This window comes from Nomascus leucogenys, chromosome 3 (assembly GCF_006542625.1).
Source record: "Nomascus leucogenys isolate Asia chromosome 3, Asia_NLE_v1, whole genome shotgun sequence".
In the NCBI taxonomy this organism is placed as follows: Eukaryota; Metazoa; Chordata; class Mammalia; order Primates; family Hylobatidae; genus Nomascus; species Nomascus leucogenys.
The window spans coordinates 91,492,656-91,512,995 of NC_044383.1; the positions used below are offsets into that span (position 1 = coordinate 91,492,656).

At 37.0% G+C, this 20,340-nt stretch overlaps 1 protein-coding gene across 1 annotated transcript in view; it reads left to right on the top strand.

Annotated features, from left to right (window-relative positions):
* The window catches only part of LIN28B (lin-28 homolog B), a 127,438-nt gene extending 111,856 nt beyond the window's left edge, over positions 1-15,582 (top strand). Inside the window, exon 4 of the mRNA XM_003258382.2 lies at positions 10,667-15,582. Within this exon, the coding sequence (XP_003258430.1) occupies positions 10,667-11,036 (370 nt within the window). The 3' untranslated portion in view covers positions 11,037-15,582. The remainder of the gene's footprint in view (positions 1-10,666) is intronic.
* The last annotated feature ends 4,758 nt before the right edge of the window (positions 15,583-20,340 follow it).

The following is a 20,340-nucleotide window of genomic DNA, read 5'->3' on the forward strand; positions in this document are numbered from 1 at the left end:
TACTTTTAAACATAATGGAATGATACATAAAAATGTCTGGTTTATAGCTATGCCTGATTGAAATGCCCTTATATGAAAAATGTTCCCCTTTGCCCCCATGCCTCCAGTGATTTCTCTCCCCTTCCATGTCTTGTTTGCTTTTAAAACTGCTACATGTTTCATCCCCATTTCTCAGTGACCTGCACCACCATTCATTACATACCCATTCCCCGCATTTTTCCTCTTACCTTCTTGTTTTTATAAGATGATGAAAGGTTTGTGAATAGAGCTATTACTGTATTTTAGCTGGTTTTCAGTATACTTTGGTGCATTTTCACTGATGTTATGAGATAGTTGATAGCATTAATCAGAGAAAGTGTTCAAAGGCTAATAAACATAAGACAATCCAAAAACCAGTCAGGAGAAGATATTAAATGAGATAAAATGTGTAGATCTTAACCATCCAGCTAACTATTCACATACCTTTCATTGGCATCTAATACAAAGTTGTGCACATAGTAGATATTCTTCAATTTTTTTTCTCCATTTGGTTTTCATTTGATTCTATGAAAATGATTAAATGAATATTATAAGCAGTTGAATCCACTAACAGACAATGTATCTAGTTAATTTCTCATCATATAATCAGATGATAAAAGAGGTTAGAACAGTAGTTGATAAATTTTTTAAAAAATTAGTTTAGTTGGTCTGAACACTGAGCTTTAGGGGAGACATAGAGTATTCATTTCCACTGCCAGCAGTTCAGAGTTTGAATTTACTTTGGTTCCATGAGACCACAGGCTGATCCCTGCTTGTTACGCTGAATAGTACTGGACAATACAGAGCCTTCCAAACACACACGATTTATTATGCAACAGAAAGAACCAAATGGCAATTATGCTAACTGAATTTTGCTTTTTATTTAATAATACTGAGCACCTACCCATAGGGTGGTCTGATTAAATAGGTTTAAATACTATCTATTATGGACTTCCTTTTCTTTAGGTATGGAAAACAGAGTGAGCAGTAGTTATCTTGTTAATGGCATTCTTTTAAGCACAATGTAGTTTAGATATGAGGGTTTTGAAAAATAACATACTTAATCATTTTTATAAAAAGCAGAGATCTTGTTATTATATTTATACTGACAAGAAAGTAATTTTCTATTTAAATGCCAACAGAGGCCGAATGCAGTGACTCACACCTGTAATCCCAGCACTTTGGGAGGCCGAGGCAGGCAGATCGCTTGAGGCCAGGAGTTTGAGACCAGTCTGGCCAACATAGTGAAACCCTGACTCTACTAAAAATACAAAAAATTAGCTGGGTGTGGTGGTGCACACCTGTAATCCCAGCTACCCAGGAGGCTGAGGCATGAGAATCATTTGAACCTGGGAGGTGGAGGTTGCAGTGAGCCAAGATTGTGCCACTGCACTCCAGCCTGGGCAACAGAGTGAGACCCTGTCTCAAAAAACAAAACAAAACAAACAAACAAAAAAACAGAATTTGGCCATGAGGAGAAACGTTTGCAAGAGCATGTCCATGCTAAACAAATTTATATGCTGTTCAAAATTATTTTAGATGTAGGCAATAGAAGATGGAGAATTAAAAGAGTTATTATGGGAAATCAGTAATTGTTAATTGGTAATGATGGTGAAATTTAGGGAAAGTAGCTATTGATTAAGGAACCGTAAATTTGCTGGGTGCAGTGGCTCATGCCTCTAATCCCAGCACTTTGGAGAACCAAGGTGGGAGGATTACTTGAGCCCAGGAGTTCAAGACCAGACTGGGTAACAAAGTGACAGCCCATCTCTACAAAAAATAAAAAAAATAAAAAAAAATTAGCCAAGCATGTTGGCACACACCTGTAGTCCCAGCTACTGAGGGATGCTGAGCCCTGACTGTGCCACTGTAGTCCAGCCTGGGTAACAGAGCAAGACCCTGTCTCAAAAAAAAAAAAAAAAAAGCTGTAAGTTATCATCCATTTTGATGACACAAGTATACATTGAACCTGTTCTTGATTGATAAATTATAAATTGAACAGAGAAACCATATCTGAAGTTAAACTCAGTAGGTTTTTGCAGTGTGTGCCTTCCAGGGATCAGTGATGGTAAAAGGTTGAGGAGCTTTTCTGCCATCACAACCAGAAATTTCAAGGATCCATTCTCAATAAGGAAATAAGAGATATATACACACACTTCTTCCCTCCCTCACTTACTCCCTTCTTTCCTTCTCTTTCCCTTCCTTCTTCCCTCCTTCCATCCCTCCCCTCTTTTCCTTTCTGAGGCATGAGTGAGCAACCTGTTGAAAACTGTTTTGAGAGATTTATTCTCTTTCGAACCACATTCCTTATAGTGGGAAATATAGTGGTAAGATTGTCAGTGCAACACTTGAGTTTGTTAATAGCTGTAGTTCTCAAGTAGCTGCACATCATCATCTCCTGGGAAACTTTTAAAAAGTACTGATGCTTAGGGCATCATGCTCAAAGATTCTGATTTAATTGGTCTAGAGTAGGACCAAGGCATTAGTATTTTTTGAAAGCTTTCAAAATGGTTCTGAGTCACTGGTAGACAGGCTCACTGTCAGATGACTAACAATAATAATGAAGGTCAATTACAAAATGGCAATGGAGTTTTATAATTATAATTTCTCTTTTTCGTTTTTAATTACACAAATAATTTATCAGTTCTTTCTTGTTATTTAAAAAAGAAACTATACAAAAATTTACAGAGTAAAAGTGAAATGCCAGCCAGGCATGGTGGCTAATGCCTGTAATCCTAGCACATTGGGAGGCCAAGATGGGGGGGACTACTTGAGCCCAGGAGTTAGACACCAGCCTGGGCAACATGGCAAAACTCTATCTCTACCAATAAAACCACACACACACACACACACACACATATTGGTGGTGTACACCTGTGGTCTCAGCTGCTAGGGAGTCTGAGGTAGAGGATGATTGGGTTTGGGAGGTCTGGGCTGCAGTGAGCCGTTATCACGCCACTGCACTCCAGCCTGGGCAGCAGAGCTAGACCTTGTCTCAAGAAAAATGAAATGCCCTTTCACCGTACTATTTTCCCTGGATGTAACCACTCTTTATTTGTCAATTCATTGTCTTCTCTCCCAGTGGTTTTTACATTCATTCATTCATTCATTCATTTGACAGAGTCTTGCTTTGTCACCCAGGCTGGAATGCAGTGGTGCAATCTTGGCTCACTGCAACCTCTGCCTCCTGGGTTCAAGCGATTCTCCTGCCTCAGCCTCCCGAGCAGCTGGAATTATAGGCACGCACTACCACGCCTGGCTAAGTTTTGCGTTTTTAGTAGAGACGGAGTTTCACTGTGTTGGCTGGGCTGGTCTCAAACTCCTTACCTTGTGATCTGCCCACCTAGACCTTCCAAAGTGCTGAGATTACAGGCATGAGCCACTGCACCCAGCCGGTTTTTACATGCATTTGAAAATGCACATAATTACTTATAATCATGTCTAATGTCTTTGAAACAAATGTGATCATACTGTATTTATGTATTATGCCGTGGTTTGCTTTTTTTACTTAACAATTTGTCTTGGAGATCTTTCCATGTCAATACATATAAATTTACCTCAATTTTTAAAAAATTATTTCATTATTCTATCTGCAAAATATTTTTTGGTATATGTGGCTTTAACTTATTTTTCATTTTAACAAGTTTATAGCTTAACAATAACAATTGGTTATTGTTAGCATTATTATTATAATTTAATTTTTCTAACTTTTTACCAGTATGGACAATGCTGTTGTTAATATCTTAGTACCTGAATCATTGTGTTTGTCAGTGAATATTCCTGTAGAGCAAATTCCTAGAGTGAGAGTTACTAGGTCAGAGAGTATGTGTATTAATATTTTCAAATATGCTGTCAAATTGTCCTCCAAGAGAGGCAGTCTCAATTTACATTCACTCCAACCAATAGAATCTGATTGCAATATTTCAGAGCCTAAATAAATCATTCATACTGCAGTGTGACTTAATGGGCTAACTAAAATTTCCATCTTCTCTCTTTTGACTGGAATTTTATTGAGTCACTTTGATAGCACTGATCATATAGCATATCAGCTTAAAATTCCAATTTATAATCTTAAACATACGATTAAAAAGAATAGAAAAAGTATTCACAAATTTTTAGACCAAGTTTTTCAACATGTAAAGTATGGGAGAGATGAAAAGAAAATTCAGCCTTGGCAGTGTAAAGAATCTGGACTGGACTACTCCCAGTCTTTTGTTTTATAGATGGGATGCTCAAAGAAAGACGCTGACCTCCCCAGTAACAAAGTCTCAAGAAAAATCTACTTCAATTCTTGTGTGCCTGTGTGTGTGTGTGTGTGTGTGTGTGTATTAGTGTTTTAAATTCAAGATCCTAGATATTTTAGACTTATATATAATAAAATTACATCGATATTGTTGGGTATAACATTTTTATGTAATCAAAATGGAAGTGAAACTTAATTGCTTTCAATTAAAATTCCCTTCTAGATAATCTCTAAATTTCTTCATCAATACAATTTAGATATTGTAGTTCCCAATTCATAGGCTTTGGGGATGGATTAAATTATATAACACATTAAAAACCTTTAGCACACTGTCGAATTTAGTAAGCTCTCAGTGAATTGAAACTGTTTATTATTTCTGTTATTACCATTTTAATTCTCTTAAAAGTATGTTAAAGTATGTTTAGTCCTTCTGTATATAGAATATTTTGTTTTTAGCATGATTAAGGTAATAGAGGGGCATGATGCTGGCTTCTATATTCCAGAAGATCCAAATGAAAACTTTTCTGGTGTTAAATGTGTATTTATTATCTAGGAAACTTTTTAAAAGAACATAAATCATCAGTATCACCAACTATTTTTGAAAACTCCATGTTTTTACCACTGTACTTAGAAAGAATATATAAAAATTTAAGTATGGAAAATATACTTAAATAAAAATTAACTTTACTAAAATTGTTATTGTTTAACTGGCTTACAGTCTTATGAATTTGGTTATGAGAAGCATGAAATAAAAGAAACTAATTCATTAAAGTATAGGTTGATGGAGGTCAGAGGACATGTACACTGTTAAAGAAACTTACTAGTTCTGTGACTCATCAAAGTTTCCTAACTCCTCTCTTGGTATTTTGGGGCTAGTCCTGTGGAGTGAGTAAACAATACCCAAATGTTTATTTAGATTGTGTAGAATCAGAACAAAATGGGGCCTTCTTCTGGAAGGTTGGTTCCAGGATCTGCCCCTCTTACCTTCAGGAGGTACAGGGTAGGCAAATTGCTTCCATAAATATGCTCTGGATCCTTTGCTTGTCAGCTCTCTGTGGTTCTCTAATAACCTTTCTGCCCACCTACCTCCTCACCACCAGCTGGCTGTGATCCAGCACTTCCATGTGTTCAGTTGATTGGCACACCATTTTAATTAAATAACAAGTATTAAAACATACTAGAATAAAAAATAATACAGCTGAGGAATGTTGTTAGTATCATTTCTGGATTTTAGTTGAACTGCATGAAGGTTTAAAATGATCTCTTCAAAGAATCAGTTATTTTTCCTTCAATTTAGTTCCTGTAATTTTTTTCAATCTGTGACTTTTCTTTAGCCCCTCTGCCTCCCATTTGGAAACTTTATTAATCCTTTTTTTGGTCTGTTTTTCCCAGGAATTTTTATGTAATTCCTTTTCTATATTTGTACCTTCTTCCTGCCCAAAGCTTGCACTTCTTTCTCTACTCTTTTCTCTGTCCCTGATATTGCTTTATGTACTATCTTTCAACAATTCCTTCCCCTTCAGAAGCTTACAGATCACTGTCAAAATTATCCTTAATGCCCCCATCGGACCCTCAGAATGTGGATTTGAGTTTACATATAAATTCTTATTAAGTTAAAATGTTCAAGTACTGTGAAGAATCCTAAGATATATTTTTTTCCATTATACTTTTAGACAGGCAAATCTGGATCTTCCTCTGTGGTATCGCCCCTCTTCCCAATTTTTTTCATCACTGTCAGGATCAAGGGGGAATATATAACTGATGAATATTTTCATTTACACCATTGGAATATTATTTAAAAATTAATGTCTATATTTTAACCTAGTGGTTGTCTGCTGTGCTCAGCTCCATTATTGCTGATATCATTTGAAAATATAATCTGCCTATTCAGTTGTTTGGATCAAAAAATGCAAACATTTTTAATGGTCATAGCAGATCTAAATTCTGATTTCTGAATCAGAGTTTTCATTTTTTGATGAAATCCTCAGAAATTTGGGTATGTTTTGATATTAACTAGTGTAGGTGTTTGGACTTGATTTTTAAAAACTCATGTAATTACTTCAGAATATAATTAAATAGTTCTAAAGGTCTAAACAATTTGCTTTTATTTATTTAACCATCGTAAGTGCCTCTATTCTATCCATTGTTGCCATTCTTTCATTTAAAATCTTTTCTTTTTTTTTTGAGATAGAGTCTCACTCTGTCGCCCAAGCTGGAGTGCAGTGGCGTGATCTCAGCTCACTGCAAACTCCGCCTCCCGGGTTCACGCCATTCTCCTGCCTCAGCCTCCTGAGTAGGTGGGACTACAGGCCCCCGCCACCACGCCCGGCTAATTTTTTGTTATTTTTAGTAGAGACAGGGTTTCACCATGTTAGCCAAGATGGTCTCGATCTCCTGACCTCGTGATCTGCCCGCCTTGGCCTCCCAAAGTGCTGGGATTACAGGCGTGAGCCGCCACGTCCGGCCTTAAAATCTTAAATTATAAATCTTATTTTGATAGTGTCTCAAAAATGTTGACTTTGATTTGATTGTTAATTATCTTCTATCTTTAAACGTTCCTTAAAGAAGAAATACTACTTGTACAATATGCTAGCTCATTAGAATTACAGTATTTATAAAATGATTTTATGAACTTGATAACCTTCTAAGATTAAACCAAACATTTTTGTTTATTTTATCTTTATTTGTTTGTTAAAACAGAGTCTAGCCCTGTTGCCCAGGCTGGAATGCAGTGGAGCAATCTTGGCTCACTGCAACCTCTGCCTCCCTGGATCAAGCAATTCTCCTACCCCAGCCTCCTGAGTAGCTGGAACTACAGGTGTGCCCCGCTACGCCTGGCTAATTTTTTGTGTTTTTAGTAGAGACGGGATTTTGCCATGTTGGCTAGGCTAGTCTCAAACTCCTGACCTCAAGTGATCTGCCCACCTCAGCCTCCCAAAAGTGCTGGGATTACAGGCGTGAGCCACTGCACTTGGCCTATTTTATCTTTATTTGTAATGCATGAGAAAATATCCTTTGTGCCATTGGTTCAGCATTTAATAAAGTACTTAACATGAATAATTTTATTTTTTATGTTGGACTATGGGAATATATAATAAAGTATGAGTATAGTTTTCTTTGTATACTATACATTGTTTGTGTGAGACTATGTCCTTATATTTCTTAAGCATGTAGCTAAACATGGACACACGTGATATTTTTATGCTCACATCACAATGTAAAATTCATTCCAACTACAAAGGCAAACTGATGTGGAACAGTGTGGAGGGTGAACAAAGGGGACTAAAATCATGTATAGCTTGTATGGAGTATATAGTTGTGGTATAATTTGTGAGCTGCAAGGTAGCTGAACATTTCTATTTTGGTGTCAGTCCCTTGGGAAGGAAGGGGTTTCATAATGGAGAGTGATCTGTACTCTTAGTAAGAGTGATTGACACTGAATGATTAAATAGAAGAGAATATAAATACCACTCCTCCCCCTTTTAAGGCTAAGCACATAGACACTAAATGCAAATCTTTTCAATGTGGAAGAAAGTCTGGCCTAATGATAGCACATATCAGAAAAGCCAAGGGGGTAAATTAACTATGCAGATCAAAATGTAAGGAAACCAAAATTATATAGCATCCTTAAAAATAACTTTTATAGCCCAAATCTAATGGTAAATGCACAGATAGAGGGTAATTGAAGATCCCATTTGTGAAAGTAGAATACTGACATCAGGCTCCTGGTCAATGAGTGGGCAAAATGGTTCCCTGAATTGGATAACACAGTGCATACCACGGTGACTGATAAAATTGATGTGTCCGCAGGAGAGCCAGCCCTATTACTGAAGCCTTTAACCTATTTTCTCTCTTTGAAAATGAGCTCCTGAATGGAAGTTATCCTCAAGGAAGTGAATTTAATTCAAAAGAAGATATTTTGTAGATGGGAAAATTTAATTTAAGAATTCACTTATCTATTGTAGAAGAGAACTGTGTGGGAAAATATATTATTATAAGTAATGTGGTTATATTTTTCAAATATGTCATTTTTGAGTGTTGTTATTTTGAGAACCTGAATTTTAAGCATTAGCAAGTAATCTTTATTATTTAATCTTGCACTCTCTTAGAACATATGGCTGACAATATTAAATCTGCTCTGTAATACTTTATTAAGATACGTAATTATACAATGAATAATTTAACTACAACATGTGATTTCTTGTTTTTTTTTCTCTTTTTGAAAATATGATTCAGTCTGTCCTAAGATAAATACTTGTTAATCATTGCAAAGAATAAAAGCCCATCTTATAAATTCATCATTCTAAAGTATATAAGGTAATATTGCTAACTGGAGAAGCAGGCAATAGTTACCCTAATTTTTGCCAATTAAAAAAATTCACTGTTTAATTTATCCCAGGAGATAAAATACTAAATATCCTATATACACTGCTTAGTAGGTTGTTAGTACATTAGTAGTTTGTCTATGAAATATAAAGTAGTATAAATTATTAAGTTTGATGTTCTCACACACATACAAATATAAGTCATCATAATTCATTTTTTGTTGTGAGTCTGGACTTAAGCCAATTTTCTCAGTTAACACTTTTGTTGTTGTTGTTGTTGGAGATGGAGTCTCACTCTGTCACCAGGCTGGAATGCAGTGGCACAATCTTGGCTCACTGCAACCTCTGCCTCCCAGGTCCAAGCAGTTTTGCCTCAGCCTCCCGAGTAGCTTGGGACTACAAGCGTGCGCCACCATGCCCAGCTAATTTTTGTATTTTTAGTAGAGGCGGGGTTTCACCATGTTGGCCAGAATGGTCTGGATCTCCTGACCTCGTAATCCGCCTGTCTCGGTCTCCCAAAGTGCTGGGATTACAAAGCGTGAGCCACCGCCACCCAGCTAGTTAACACATTTTGTTATTATTTTTTAAAAACATTATAACCTGGCCGGTGTGGTGGCTCAGGCCTGTAATCCCAGCACTTTGGGAGGAAGGGGCAGGCAGATCACTTGAGGTCAGGAGTTCGAGACCAGCCTGGCCAACATGGTGAAACTCTGTCTCTACCAAAAATACAAAAATTAGCCGGGCATGGTGACACATGACTGTAATCCTAGCTACTCCTGAGGCTGAGGCAGGAGAATCGCCCAAATCCGGGAGGTGGAGGTTGCAGTGAACCGAGATCACTGCACTCCAGCCTGGGCAACAGAGTGAGACTCCATCTCAAAAAAAAAAAAAAAAAAATATATATATATATATAAAACCTGTTCTTTGTGCTTCATAAATGAGATGTATAGAGTCATAAATGTATTTGGAAAATAAAATAGAAAGCTCTTAAAATATTTCATTTGGAGACAAGTCATTAAACGAATTCTGTATTTAAAATCAGATTTAAAACCTTTGGTAAATATAAATTTTTCTTAGTTCCACTTATGGTTTTTTGTTACTTTTAATGTAAAATTTTAGAAGAAAATCTGATTGAACAAATATACCTCTGAAAAAATTTTCTTGCTTAGCTTTCCTTGCCAAGCTAAAAGCTGAACTTTCAAACATCTAATGCAAAGCCATGTCCCCAGTGTGCATTCACATATTATGGATGGATTTCCATTTATTTTGACTTAAAAGAGATCACCCTAAAAGAAAGCTAATTTCTTACAAAAAGAAAAGAAAGTTAACTTTTCTCATCATTGAACTAGCATGAACCTTTATTAATTCAATCTAAGTATTTAGAAGCTTTCTTTTTTTAGCACTGTTCTGATTCAGACATTTACTCTGTTGCTCTAAAATTACTTAGTAATTTGCCAGATATCATCCTGACTTTCTGACTAGACTGACTTTCTTATATATCAAATTTCACTGCATTACTTAATTTTATACAAAGGAAAAGAATTTTCCAGTTTAGCTGGTTTCTACAGTCAAAATAATTAACATTCAAAGAAGTGTTAAACTGTTAAAATTTAATTTGGTCTAAAATTTTGCCAATTTCTGAGTGAATTGCCACTTTGTATCATTCCAACAGCTGTATTTCTACACTCTTCTTTTTAAAACTGACTGGTTGTTTTTTGTTGAATATTCGCTGCCCTCTAGTGGGCTAAATGGTTCTTTTAAAATAACCAGATAGTGTCAAATTTAAAGGAATCCTTTCTATATGGAAGTGATTAAATATTCTTACATGTTTTAATACTCTTGTTTTTCACTGTGTTTAGTTGTGTTTCACACAACTAAGTTTTTAACCTCACCAGAACATTTTGGTGATGATAGTCTTTGAACCAACAGTGTAATCAGTATAAACAATGATAAATGCTTTTAAGAAGGCACATTAAGATAAGCTTATCTCATTGATAGTTGGTGTGTTTTCACATTTTAAAATGTGTTTTTGTATACATGCTGCCTACTTCTAAGATGTTTTCATCTTTTTTCCTTGCAGATGCTACAACTGTGGTGGCCTTGATCATCATGCTAAGGAATGTAGTCTACCTCCTCAGCCAAAGAAGTGCCATTACTGTCAGAGCATCATGCACATGGTGGCAAACTGCCCACATAAAAATGTTGCACAGCCACCCGCGAGTTCTCAGGGAAGACAGGAAGCAGAATCCCAGCCATGCACTTCAACTCTCCCTCGAGAAGTGGGAGGCGGGCATGGCTGTACATCACCACCGTTTCCTCAGGAGGCTAGGGCAGAGATCTCAGAACGCTCAGGCAGGTCACCTCAAGAAGCTTCCTCCACGAAGTCATCTACAGCACCAGAAGAGCAAAGCAAAAAGGGGCCTTCAGTTCAAAAAAGGAAAAAGACATAACAGGTCTTCATATGTTCTTTCCTTTACCCGGTTGCAAAGTCTACCTCATGCAAGTATAGGGGAACAGTATTTCACAAGCAGTAGCTGACCTGGGATTTTAACTACTATTGGGGAACTGTGAATTTTTTAAACAGACAAATCACTCTAAGCAAATTACATTTGAGCAGGGTGTCATGTTTTATGTTAATTCAGAGAATAAGATACTATGTCTGTCAATATGTGCATGTGTGAGAGGGAGAGAGCCTGAGTCTGTGTGTGTACATGAGGATTTTTATATAGGAATGTAGACACATATATAAAGAGCCTTTGTCTTTATATATTTGTGTATAGATCAAAGCACACACCCTCTCTCATATAATTGGATATTTCCAAGAATTGAAAACCCATGTGAAGCATTATAGATAGTTTTAAATTTAACCCACTGGAGTTTTCTTGAAGTACCACTTCTTTTATATTATATAAAAATAAAAACATGACTGTTACCTTTTGTGTGAACCAAAGGATACTTCAGATCTCAGAGCTGCCAATTATGGGGTACTAAAGGTTTTTAAGACATCCAGTTCTCCCAAATTTGGGATTGCCTCCTTTTCTTGAAATCTCTGGAGTAGTAATTTTTTTCCCCCTTTTTGAAGGCAGTACCTTAACTTCATATGCCTCTGACTGCCATAAGCTTTTTTGATTCTGGGATAACATAACTCCAGAAAAGACAATGAATGTGTAATTTGTGCCGATATTTCACTGTTTTAAATTCTAGGTTTGATTGTAAAATTAGATGCCTATTAAGAGAAATGAAGGGGAGGATAATCTTAGTGGCTTGTTTTCAGTAGTATTTTAATACCAGCTTCTTGTAACCTTTTCCATGTTGTGAGGGTTGTATGGGATTGTGTGGCAACAGCAGCTTCCCTTGGCTAAGTCAATCTTCTACCCATTGCTTAGAGCAGGGAGCCCTCCTTATTTACTGCTGAAGACCTTAGAGAACTCCAATTGTTTGGCATATATTTTTGATGGTTGTTTTTATTCCTCCTGGAGAGTTATCTAACTTGTTTCTAAAACAAACAAGCAGCACACAAATGAATTAAATACTGGGGTTGAGAATTAAAATTAAGTAGATGTTCACAATTGCCCAATATATATGACCTGTGAATGATATGAAAAAGTGCAGCATTTAGTGGCAGTTAACAAGAGTGACAAGCCTGGGGCAGAGGTACGAAACCTCTCCCACCAGAGAGCTAGAAGTATTTTATATAGTAACTTTGATCTTATGGAAGTTAACCTTCAATGCTTATTCTGAAGTAACCTATATGGTGGATACAGGATGAACATTCAGTGCCAGGGAGAATCTTCTCAGGTTGGTTCTCAGTTAGAGTGATAAACTGGCTAGGGGCCAGTCATGGTATTGGTCCCGTTAGGTTTCGGTCATGGAAAAAAAAATTATTTTGGGGTCATCCTGGCTCTAGGTGTTATGGGCGAATTTCTGAAACATCTGCAAGAAGGTACCAGTTAATTATAGTGCTTAATATTGGGAATAAGATTAAGCATTATAATTACAATGTATGGGCCTGTTGGTGTAAGCTCAGATAATTAAATAAAAATAGCATGACTCAAATGAGACATATTCTGCTGAACAGTTTCTACTTCCTCTCCCACCTGTCCTGTCATGGGAGACGTGTATAGTTGCTGCTGTTTCAGCAAGCCACCGTAAGAAGAAAATGCCTCAGGTTGGGTTGCCAGTCCTTTACAACTCAGCTTGAATTTCACAACAGTGACTGTGAGAATCTGCGTGGTATACACTGAAGTATCGGTGTGCTGTGATGCAAAGCTTACCTTTGACGATATTGAATGTGATATAGCTGTAGAGAAGTACTTCCTTGCCTTATGTGAGGATTTCAAACTTATTTAAATTATGTAGACAAATCAAAGTGGCATTGCTTAATTTTTAGCAGGCATAATAAGCAAGTTAACAGTAAAATGCAAAACATGATAAGCATTGCTCAATTTTTAGCAGGTATAATAAGCAGGTTAACAGTAAAAATGCAAAACATGATAGATAAGTCACTTTGAAAATTCAAACCAAAGTTCCTTCACCTTATGGAAATAGGAAATTATGGACTTCAAAATTGGACATTTCCTGTTTACAAAAAGAAATTCAGAGCTAAAATCATGGTAAAAAAATAGAAACACTTGAGAACTATGGTCTTTATGGGTGCAATTTGAAATCCTTTTCATCATCTTACCAGACTAAACTAAGAGCATATACCAAACCTATCTTATGGTTGAAAGTTGGGGTTTATTTTTTATATGAGAATATTATCACTATAACATAACATACTCAGGACAAAGAACTTTGCTCAGGGAACATACCATATAATATTTTTGTTGTTTCTTTACAGACTAGTCTACAGTCCTGCTTACTCAAAACAAACCAAATAACTTATACCTTTATATAAGTATTATGTACTGATGATAGTAACTACCTCTGAGTTTGACACAGATCAAAATTTTTGAATATCAGATATCAGTTATCCTATTTTTATTTCATGTGAAAACTCCTCTAAAGCAGATTCCCTCAACTCCGTGCATATGTGAATATCACTGATGTGAATACATTGTTCATTTACATACGTAAAATATTACTCTGTTTACAGCAAAAGGCTACCTCATAGTTGATGCTTAGCACACCTGTATGTATGCTGTTCCAGCCTTACAGGTGGCTGATAATTCTCTGGTACAGAACCTTTTTATCTGTATTATAAATAGCAATTCACAACTGCATGTTTCTGACAAACACTTGTGAATAATGAAGCATCTCGTTTTAGTTAGCAAAGTCGCCAAACATTTCCTTAAAATAATCATGTATTTAGTTTAAAGAATTATGGGCACTGTTTAACTTAAGCAAAACAGAACACGGAAGCAGTCTTAGAAGCATCACTTTGCCCAGAGGTGGAGGTTGGAAGGGGTAGCAGGGAGAGGGGTTGGTGTATGCAGGTATTCATGCTAGGCAAAGAGTTTAAAAGATGCCAGTGTACTTCATTTACTGTCTGTGCTGCCCTGAAGCCAAGCATATTGCAGCATTATAGCCCCAGGCACATAACTAACTCGCACTGGCTTGCCAAGGAATGAACATGCAATGCCATTACTAGCTGTTGAGGGAAAAGGGTATGTGTGAAGCATCACTTTGCAGGGATTACTAATGGTGGGGCAGCAGGTCTGTGAATTAAGTTATCTCTTGACCTCACCCTCATGTCAACACAAATGTAATTCCTAAACAAGATGCATTGCCAGTCTCTTAGCCCTGTAAGCTAATCATTTGCTACATGGCAGACTATAATGAAAACATTTTTATACTTGGGTTTCTAGTCTTCACTAGAAGGCCTTGGATGTATTTTTGCAGTTGAAAGATTTAGAAAGATTTTTACCTGCTTATAACTTGGAAGTTTAGCGTGCAATGTAAGAAAAAAGATCAAGAAATGTCATGTTATTAGCATCAGTCCACCTCCAATATCGCTGATATTTTTTTTATTCTGGCTCAGTTTTATTTTGCACCAGTGTGGCCCCAAGTTACTGCTGGTTGTATTTAGTTTGTGAATAGGAGCCCATAAGTGTTAATAGACGTTGTAACATTCACTATAAGATGAATTATACAGGACATGGGAAATCTCATTAAGTCTTAAAGTTAATTTAAATTAATTTATCTGTTTTCTCTAAGAAATGTTTATCATAAAATATATATGTGTATTTCCCCTTTGGTTATAAAATTTGGGAAAGTATGTACAAGTGCAGCTGCACTGACTTTAATTTTCTAGATGTCTTGATGAGATTTGATTTAGAGAAGAACATCTTGTAAAAGCATCAAACTCTGTCTTACATAGCTGTCAGCAGCCTCTTTAAGATGTGGTGGTTGTATGATCTGTGTCTTAATTGTTCAGTTAGAGTGAGAAGTTGACCTATGATTCATTTTTAAGTTTTATACTTGGAACAAAGCTGCAAGTTATGGTAAAGTACTGTACTGTGAGAAGTATTATGATATTTAATGCATCTGTGGCTTAACACTTGTGAGAGTTACCAGCTTGAAAATGATGGTGTTGACTACCTCTTGAATCACATCTATCAACCACTGGCACCTACCACCAAGCTGGCTTCAATTAGTATGTGTTGCTTTTTGGTATTAACAACTCTAACCATACTAGAGACCAAAGTGAACCCTGATTTTTATATGTCTTTAATAATGGTGTTTTATCTAGTGTTTTTAAATTATCCTGTGTAGTATTTAGATTACCTCATTGTCCATTTTGACTCATGTTGTTTACAAGTGAAAATAAAAACACTTGAACTGTATGTTTTTAAAAGACAAAAAAGGGGTAAATGTTTGGAATGCATTTCACTCACGTGCAGTCATCTGGAGGGACTGAAGCACTGTTTGCCTTTCTGTACACTCTGGGTTTTATATTCTCATTTCATGCCTAATGTCTTATTCTGTCAATTATGGATATGTTGAGGTTTAAAAATATTACTTGATTAAAAATAAAACATATAACATTGGCATTTATGATGGGTTTTGGAGATTTTTTATGATGTGTGTTCTTACTAAGTGAAAGGATAAAAGGCCATTTAGGCAGTGTTTTACATCAGTTGGAGCATAAGTTAAATGGTATTAACATATCCTCAGTGGTGAGTATTAACATGGAACTTACTCCAACAATAGAGATGCTGAATAATTGCAGTCTAAGTGAAGGAAGAAGGAAAGGTGGGAGCTGCCATCACTCAGAATTGTCCAGCAGGGATTGTGCAAGCTTGTGAATAAAGACACATACTTCATGTGGTCAGAAGAGTGGTCTGAAGCAAAATATTCAAAGCCTATTGAAGAAATCATTTTAGAATTTTTTCTACAAGTTTTTTCTAATAAAGAATTTGAAAAGAAAAGGGCAAATTTTATCAGTACCAAATATCTAAAATACGAATGTAGATTTATCAAACCATGAATGCAGTATTGACGTACTATAACAAACCATTTGGTAAAACTATTGAGTTCTTTAAATTGGCCAGTTCCACAATCAAACTTATTTTCCTCTCTACACCTGGATAATTTATTTTTTTGATGATCTGTTAATGACTCTTCTTTTTTATTTTATTTGAAATTCTGGTAAAATCACATAACATAAAATTTACTAACTTAACCATTTTTTTTTTAAGATGAGGTCTCATTCTGTTGCCCAGGCTGGAGTGCAGTGGTGCAATCGTAGCTTACTGTGGGCTCAAATTCCTGGACTTGAGCGATCCTCCCACCTCAGCCTCTTGAGTAGCTAGACTACAGATGTGCACCATGCCCAGCTAATTTTTTTTTTAATAGAGATGGAGTCTTGCTTTGTTGCCCAGGCTGCTCTTGAACTCCTGGCTTCAAGTAATCCTCCCTCCTTAGCCTCCCAAAGGGCTGGGATTACAAGTGTGAGCCACCATGCCTAGCCTTAACCATTTTTGATTATTAAGTATATTCACATTCTTGTACAACCACGTATGATTCACTTTTCTTTGAATGTGAAGGGCTTTTTGTACTTTAGAGAATATGGAAAACCTTTAAACCTTAAAAGAAAAATACACATAATCCCATCATCTGAAAGTAACCAATAACAGCTTTTATTAATTTATATTTAGTATATGGAAATTTTTTTTTTCTTTTCGTGAGACAGGGTCTTGCTTTGTCACCCAAGCTGGAGTGCAGCGGCACAACCACGGCTCACTGTCCCCAGGCTCAAGTGATTCTCCCAGTTCAGCCTCCCAAGTAGCTGGGACTATAGGCCTACACCACCACGACTGGCTCAATTTTTGCATTTTTTTGTAGAGATGGTAAAATCACAAAACAAAAATTTACCATCTTGTGGCCCAGGCTGGTCTTGAACTCCTGGGCTCAATTGATCCTTCTGCCTTAACCTCCCAAAGTGCTGGAATTACAAGTATGAACCACCCCGCCCGGCCAATTTTTAAATTTTTTGTAGAGACAGAGTTTCACTATGTTAGCCAGGCTGGTCTTTAACTCCTGGCTTCAATGATCCCACCTCAGCCTCCCAAAGTGTTGGGAATACAGGTGCAAGCTACCACACCTGGCTGAAAATCTTTTTAAAAAAAAAAAATTTTATACATAATCGCATCACCTAGAAATAACCATTAGCATTTTTTATTAATTTTCCTCTGGTTATACACACACACACACACACACAGAGATACATACACATGCGGGTGATTTTTTCTCTTTTGAGATGTAGTCTCACTCTGTTGCCAGGCTGGAGTGCAGTGGTGCAATCGGCTCACTGCAACCTCCACCTCCTGGGTTCAAGCAATTCTCCAGCCGGGACTGTAGGCACGTGCCGCTGCATCCGGCTGATTTTGTATTTCTAGTAGACACAGGGTTTCACCATGTTAGTCAGGCTGGTTTCAAACTCCTGACCTCAGGTGATCCATCTGCCTTGGCCTCCCAAAGTGCTGGGATTACAGGTGTGAACCACCACGCCTGGCCAGTGTTTATACATAGAATAATTTGATCATTAAATAGTCCAATATGCTTACGTAATTAATGTTTTTTTTTTTTTTTTTTTTTCGAATAAAGAATAGCTGTAAGGCACATTCAGGATAACAGGAAGACCCAGCCAGAATCCCAGGCTGTCATTCTCTACACAGAGTACTACGTTTCCTACCCGTCTGTGTCTCCTGTATAAGCCTTTTGTAAGGACCTTTGTATGAAGCTTTTGCTTCCTAGGCTACTAAATCAAAGCAGTGCTGTGTGATAGCCACAATTTTGTGATTGATTCTGCTCCTGATTGCCTGTTATTTTTGTAAAATATTCCTCAAAAACTGGGGGGTTTCTTGTTTGCTTTGCTTTCTAGAAATAATTGAAAATTCTTAAAACTTTCACAGTTGCTCAAATGTAATTTCTGTCATCCTCAATTTAGAAACCAGTATGTTGCCCTTTCTAATCCTCTCTCCCTCTCTCTCATTCTCACACACACACACACACACACACATACACTTTCTGAATTAATTTGGACTGCCTGGTAAATGGTAAATGTTTCTGTGGCTGCATAGCAGGCATGTTTCTTAACACAATATAGGATAGTTTATTGTATTTATAGTGTATTTTGTTTCTAAAATTACTCAAAATTTCTTGAAGATGTGTGCTGTTTCTGAAAGTCAAGGGCCTCCATTTCTACTTAATTTCTGAGCTGCTCAGCATCTGTAGCTATATCCACCTGCTCCAGTTTGTAAAAGTTGTTTAAAACACAAACTCCAACCTTGGAGGTTTTGCTTCCACCCCAAATCACATGGTTGGTTTTCTTTTGTCAAGAAGAAGGAAGAGGCTGGACCCACACCTGTTAACGTAAGGACAATGCCCAAAGTCAAAGTCCAGGGAAAGACTGTTTCACACTTGAGAATCAAACCACACTTCTGTTTGACTTGGTGCAAATAGACATATTGTTGACCTGTCCTTTCATACTGCTTTTCCACCTTCTAGAAGTGTAGCTTCTCCCTCACTGCCAGTATGTCAGATGTTTCAAGTGTTATTTATCACTTTCTTTCTTTTTCTTTTTTTGACACAGTCTCGCTCTGTTACCCAGGCTGGAGTGCAGTGGCGTGATCTCGGCTCACGGCAACCTCTGCCTCCCGGGTTCAAGCGATTCTTGTGCCTCAGCCTCCTGAGTAGCTGGAATTTTAGGTGCACGCCACCACACTCAGCTAATGTTTTGTATTTTTAGTAGAGACAGTGTTTTGCCATGTTACCCAGGCTGGTCTTGAACTCCTGGGCTCAGGCAGTCCACCCACCTCAGCCTCCCAAAGTGCTAGGATTAGAGATGTGAGCCACTGCGCCTGGTCATTTATCACTCTATTTCATTGAGATCATTGGGCCACATATTAAGCCCTTATAGTTATCAATCTCCACATTGGCTCTTCAAGTTCTCTCATTTCTTCATGAAATTAATTCTCCACAACTTTCATTAACTAGTTCAGATACTAGTTTTGCTAGTCCCCTGTTAAACTGCCTCTGCCCAAAAGCAATCAAACTCACCCGAAAAATCCACTTAAAACTATATTAATAAAAACCTAATTACAATCCTAATTTCCTCACAGTAAAAATCTTGGAAAATGCAGAGGAGGGGCTGCCGTGTGAGAAGCTCCTGCTGTGGTGTTCTGACGATGTGCCCGGTCCATGCTGTACTTCCTTAGGTAGGCTTTTGTTTGTTGAGGCTGCACAGCATTAATGGGGAAACTTATTGCCGGGGAAAATGTAACATAAAACCAAACAGTGGGAAGGGACTCTGGATTGGCATCTGGTTCAATAGTCTGTCTCCATCTAGGATCATACCTGACCATCCTAGATGGTTATTCCCAAAATCTGCTGGAGAAGAGTCCACGAGTTCCTTTAGAAGGGAATCAGTAAACAACAACAACAAAAATAAGTAATAAAAGACTGTGGGTCAATGTCAGATTATATAAGAGATCCCATTTAGATAGATACTCAGTTTTCCATGATGTGATTATTACGCATTACATGCCTGTACCAAAATATCTCATGTACCCTGTAAATATATATGCCTACTATGTACCCACAAAAACTAAAAAATAATTTAAAAAGAGATCCGATTTAAAGGGACCATATTGACAACGCTGCAGTATTTCTTTTCAGTAAGACATTATTTCTTAATGGAACTATGCCTACTAAAATTTTCTTCAAGGCTTATGTAAAAGATGTCCTAAATAACACAATCTAAAAAGCATGTCATAATGTACTCCACTGTGCAGTGGGCCTTTAGAAGTGTAAAAATTCCTTATGATTAAGGTGAAAGTCCGACTTTTAAGAATGGAGAACTGGAATTTAATAATTCTGAATAAAGATTGAACATGATGCAGTTCAGTTGTTGCTTGACACCACCAGAGGGCACTCTTCACTCGCTCTCTGAAACAGATTTTCTTTTACATCCTCTCATAGCTGTAATACCCTTTTGAGTATCTGAATATCCACATGATTGATAAACTTACCTAGGAAAATTTCTGAGTGAAAAAATGTGTAATTATAAGTAATGCCTTTTGAGCTCTTATGCAGAAGACAGGGGCTGTCAACACAGAGCTCACAATACTGAAGAGATAATCAGATATTTGTAACTTGTCTAGAAAAAAGCATTTCTAAAAGTCTCCTTGTAATAAGAAACCACAGGACTGTAAACATTCAATTACATTAAATAATCATACTGCATTATTACCTCATACATTTCTCCCCCACCTTTCAAGCTATGAGAAATATAAAACTTCTCCCAAGCAT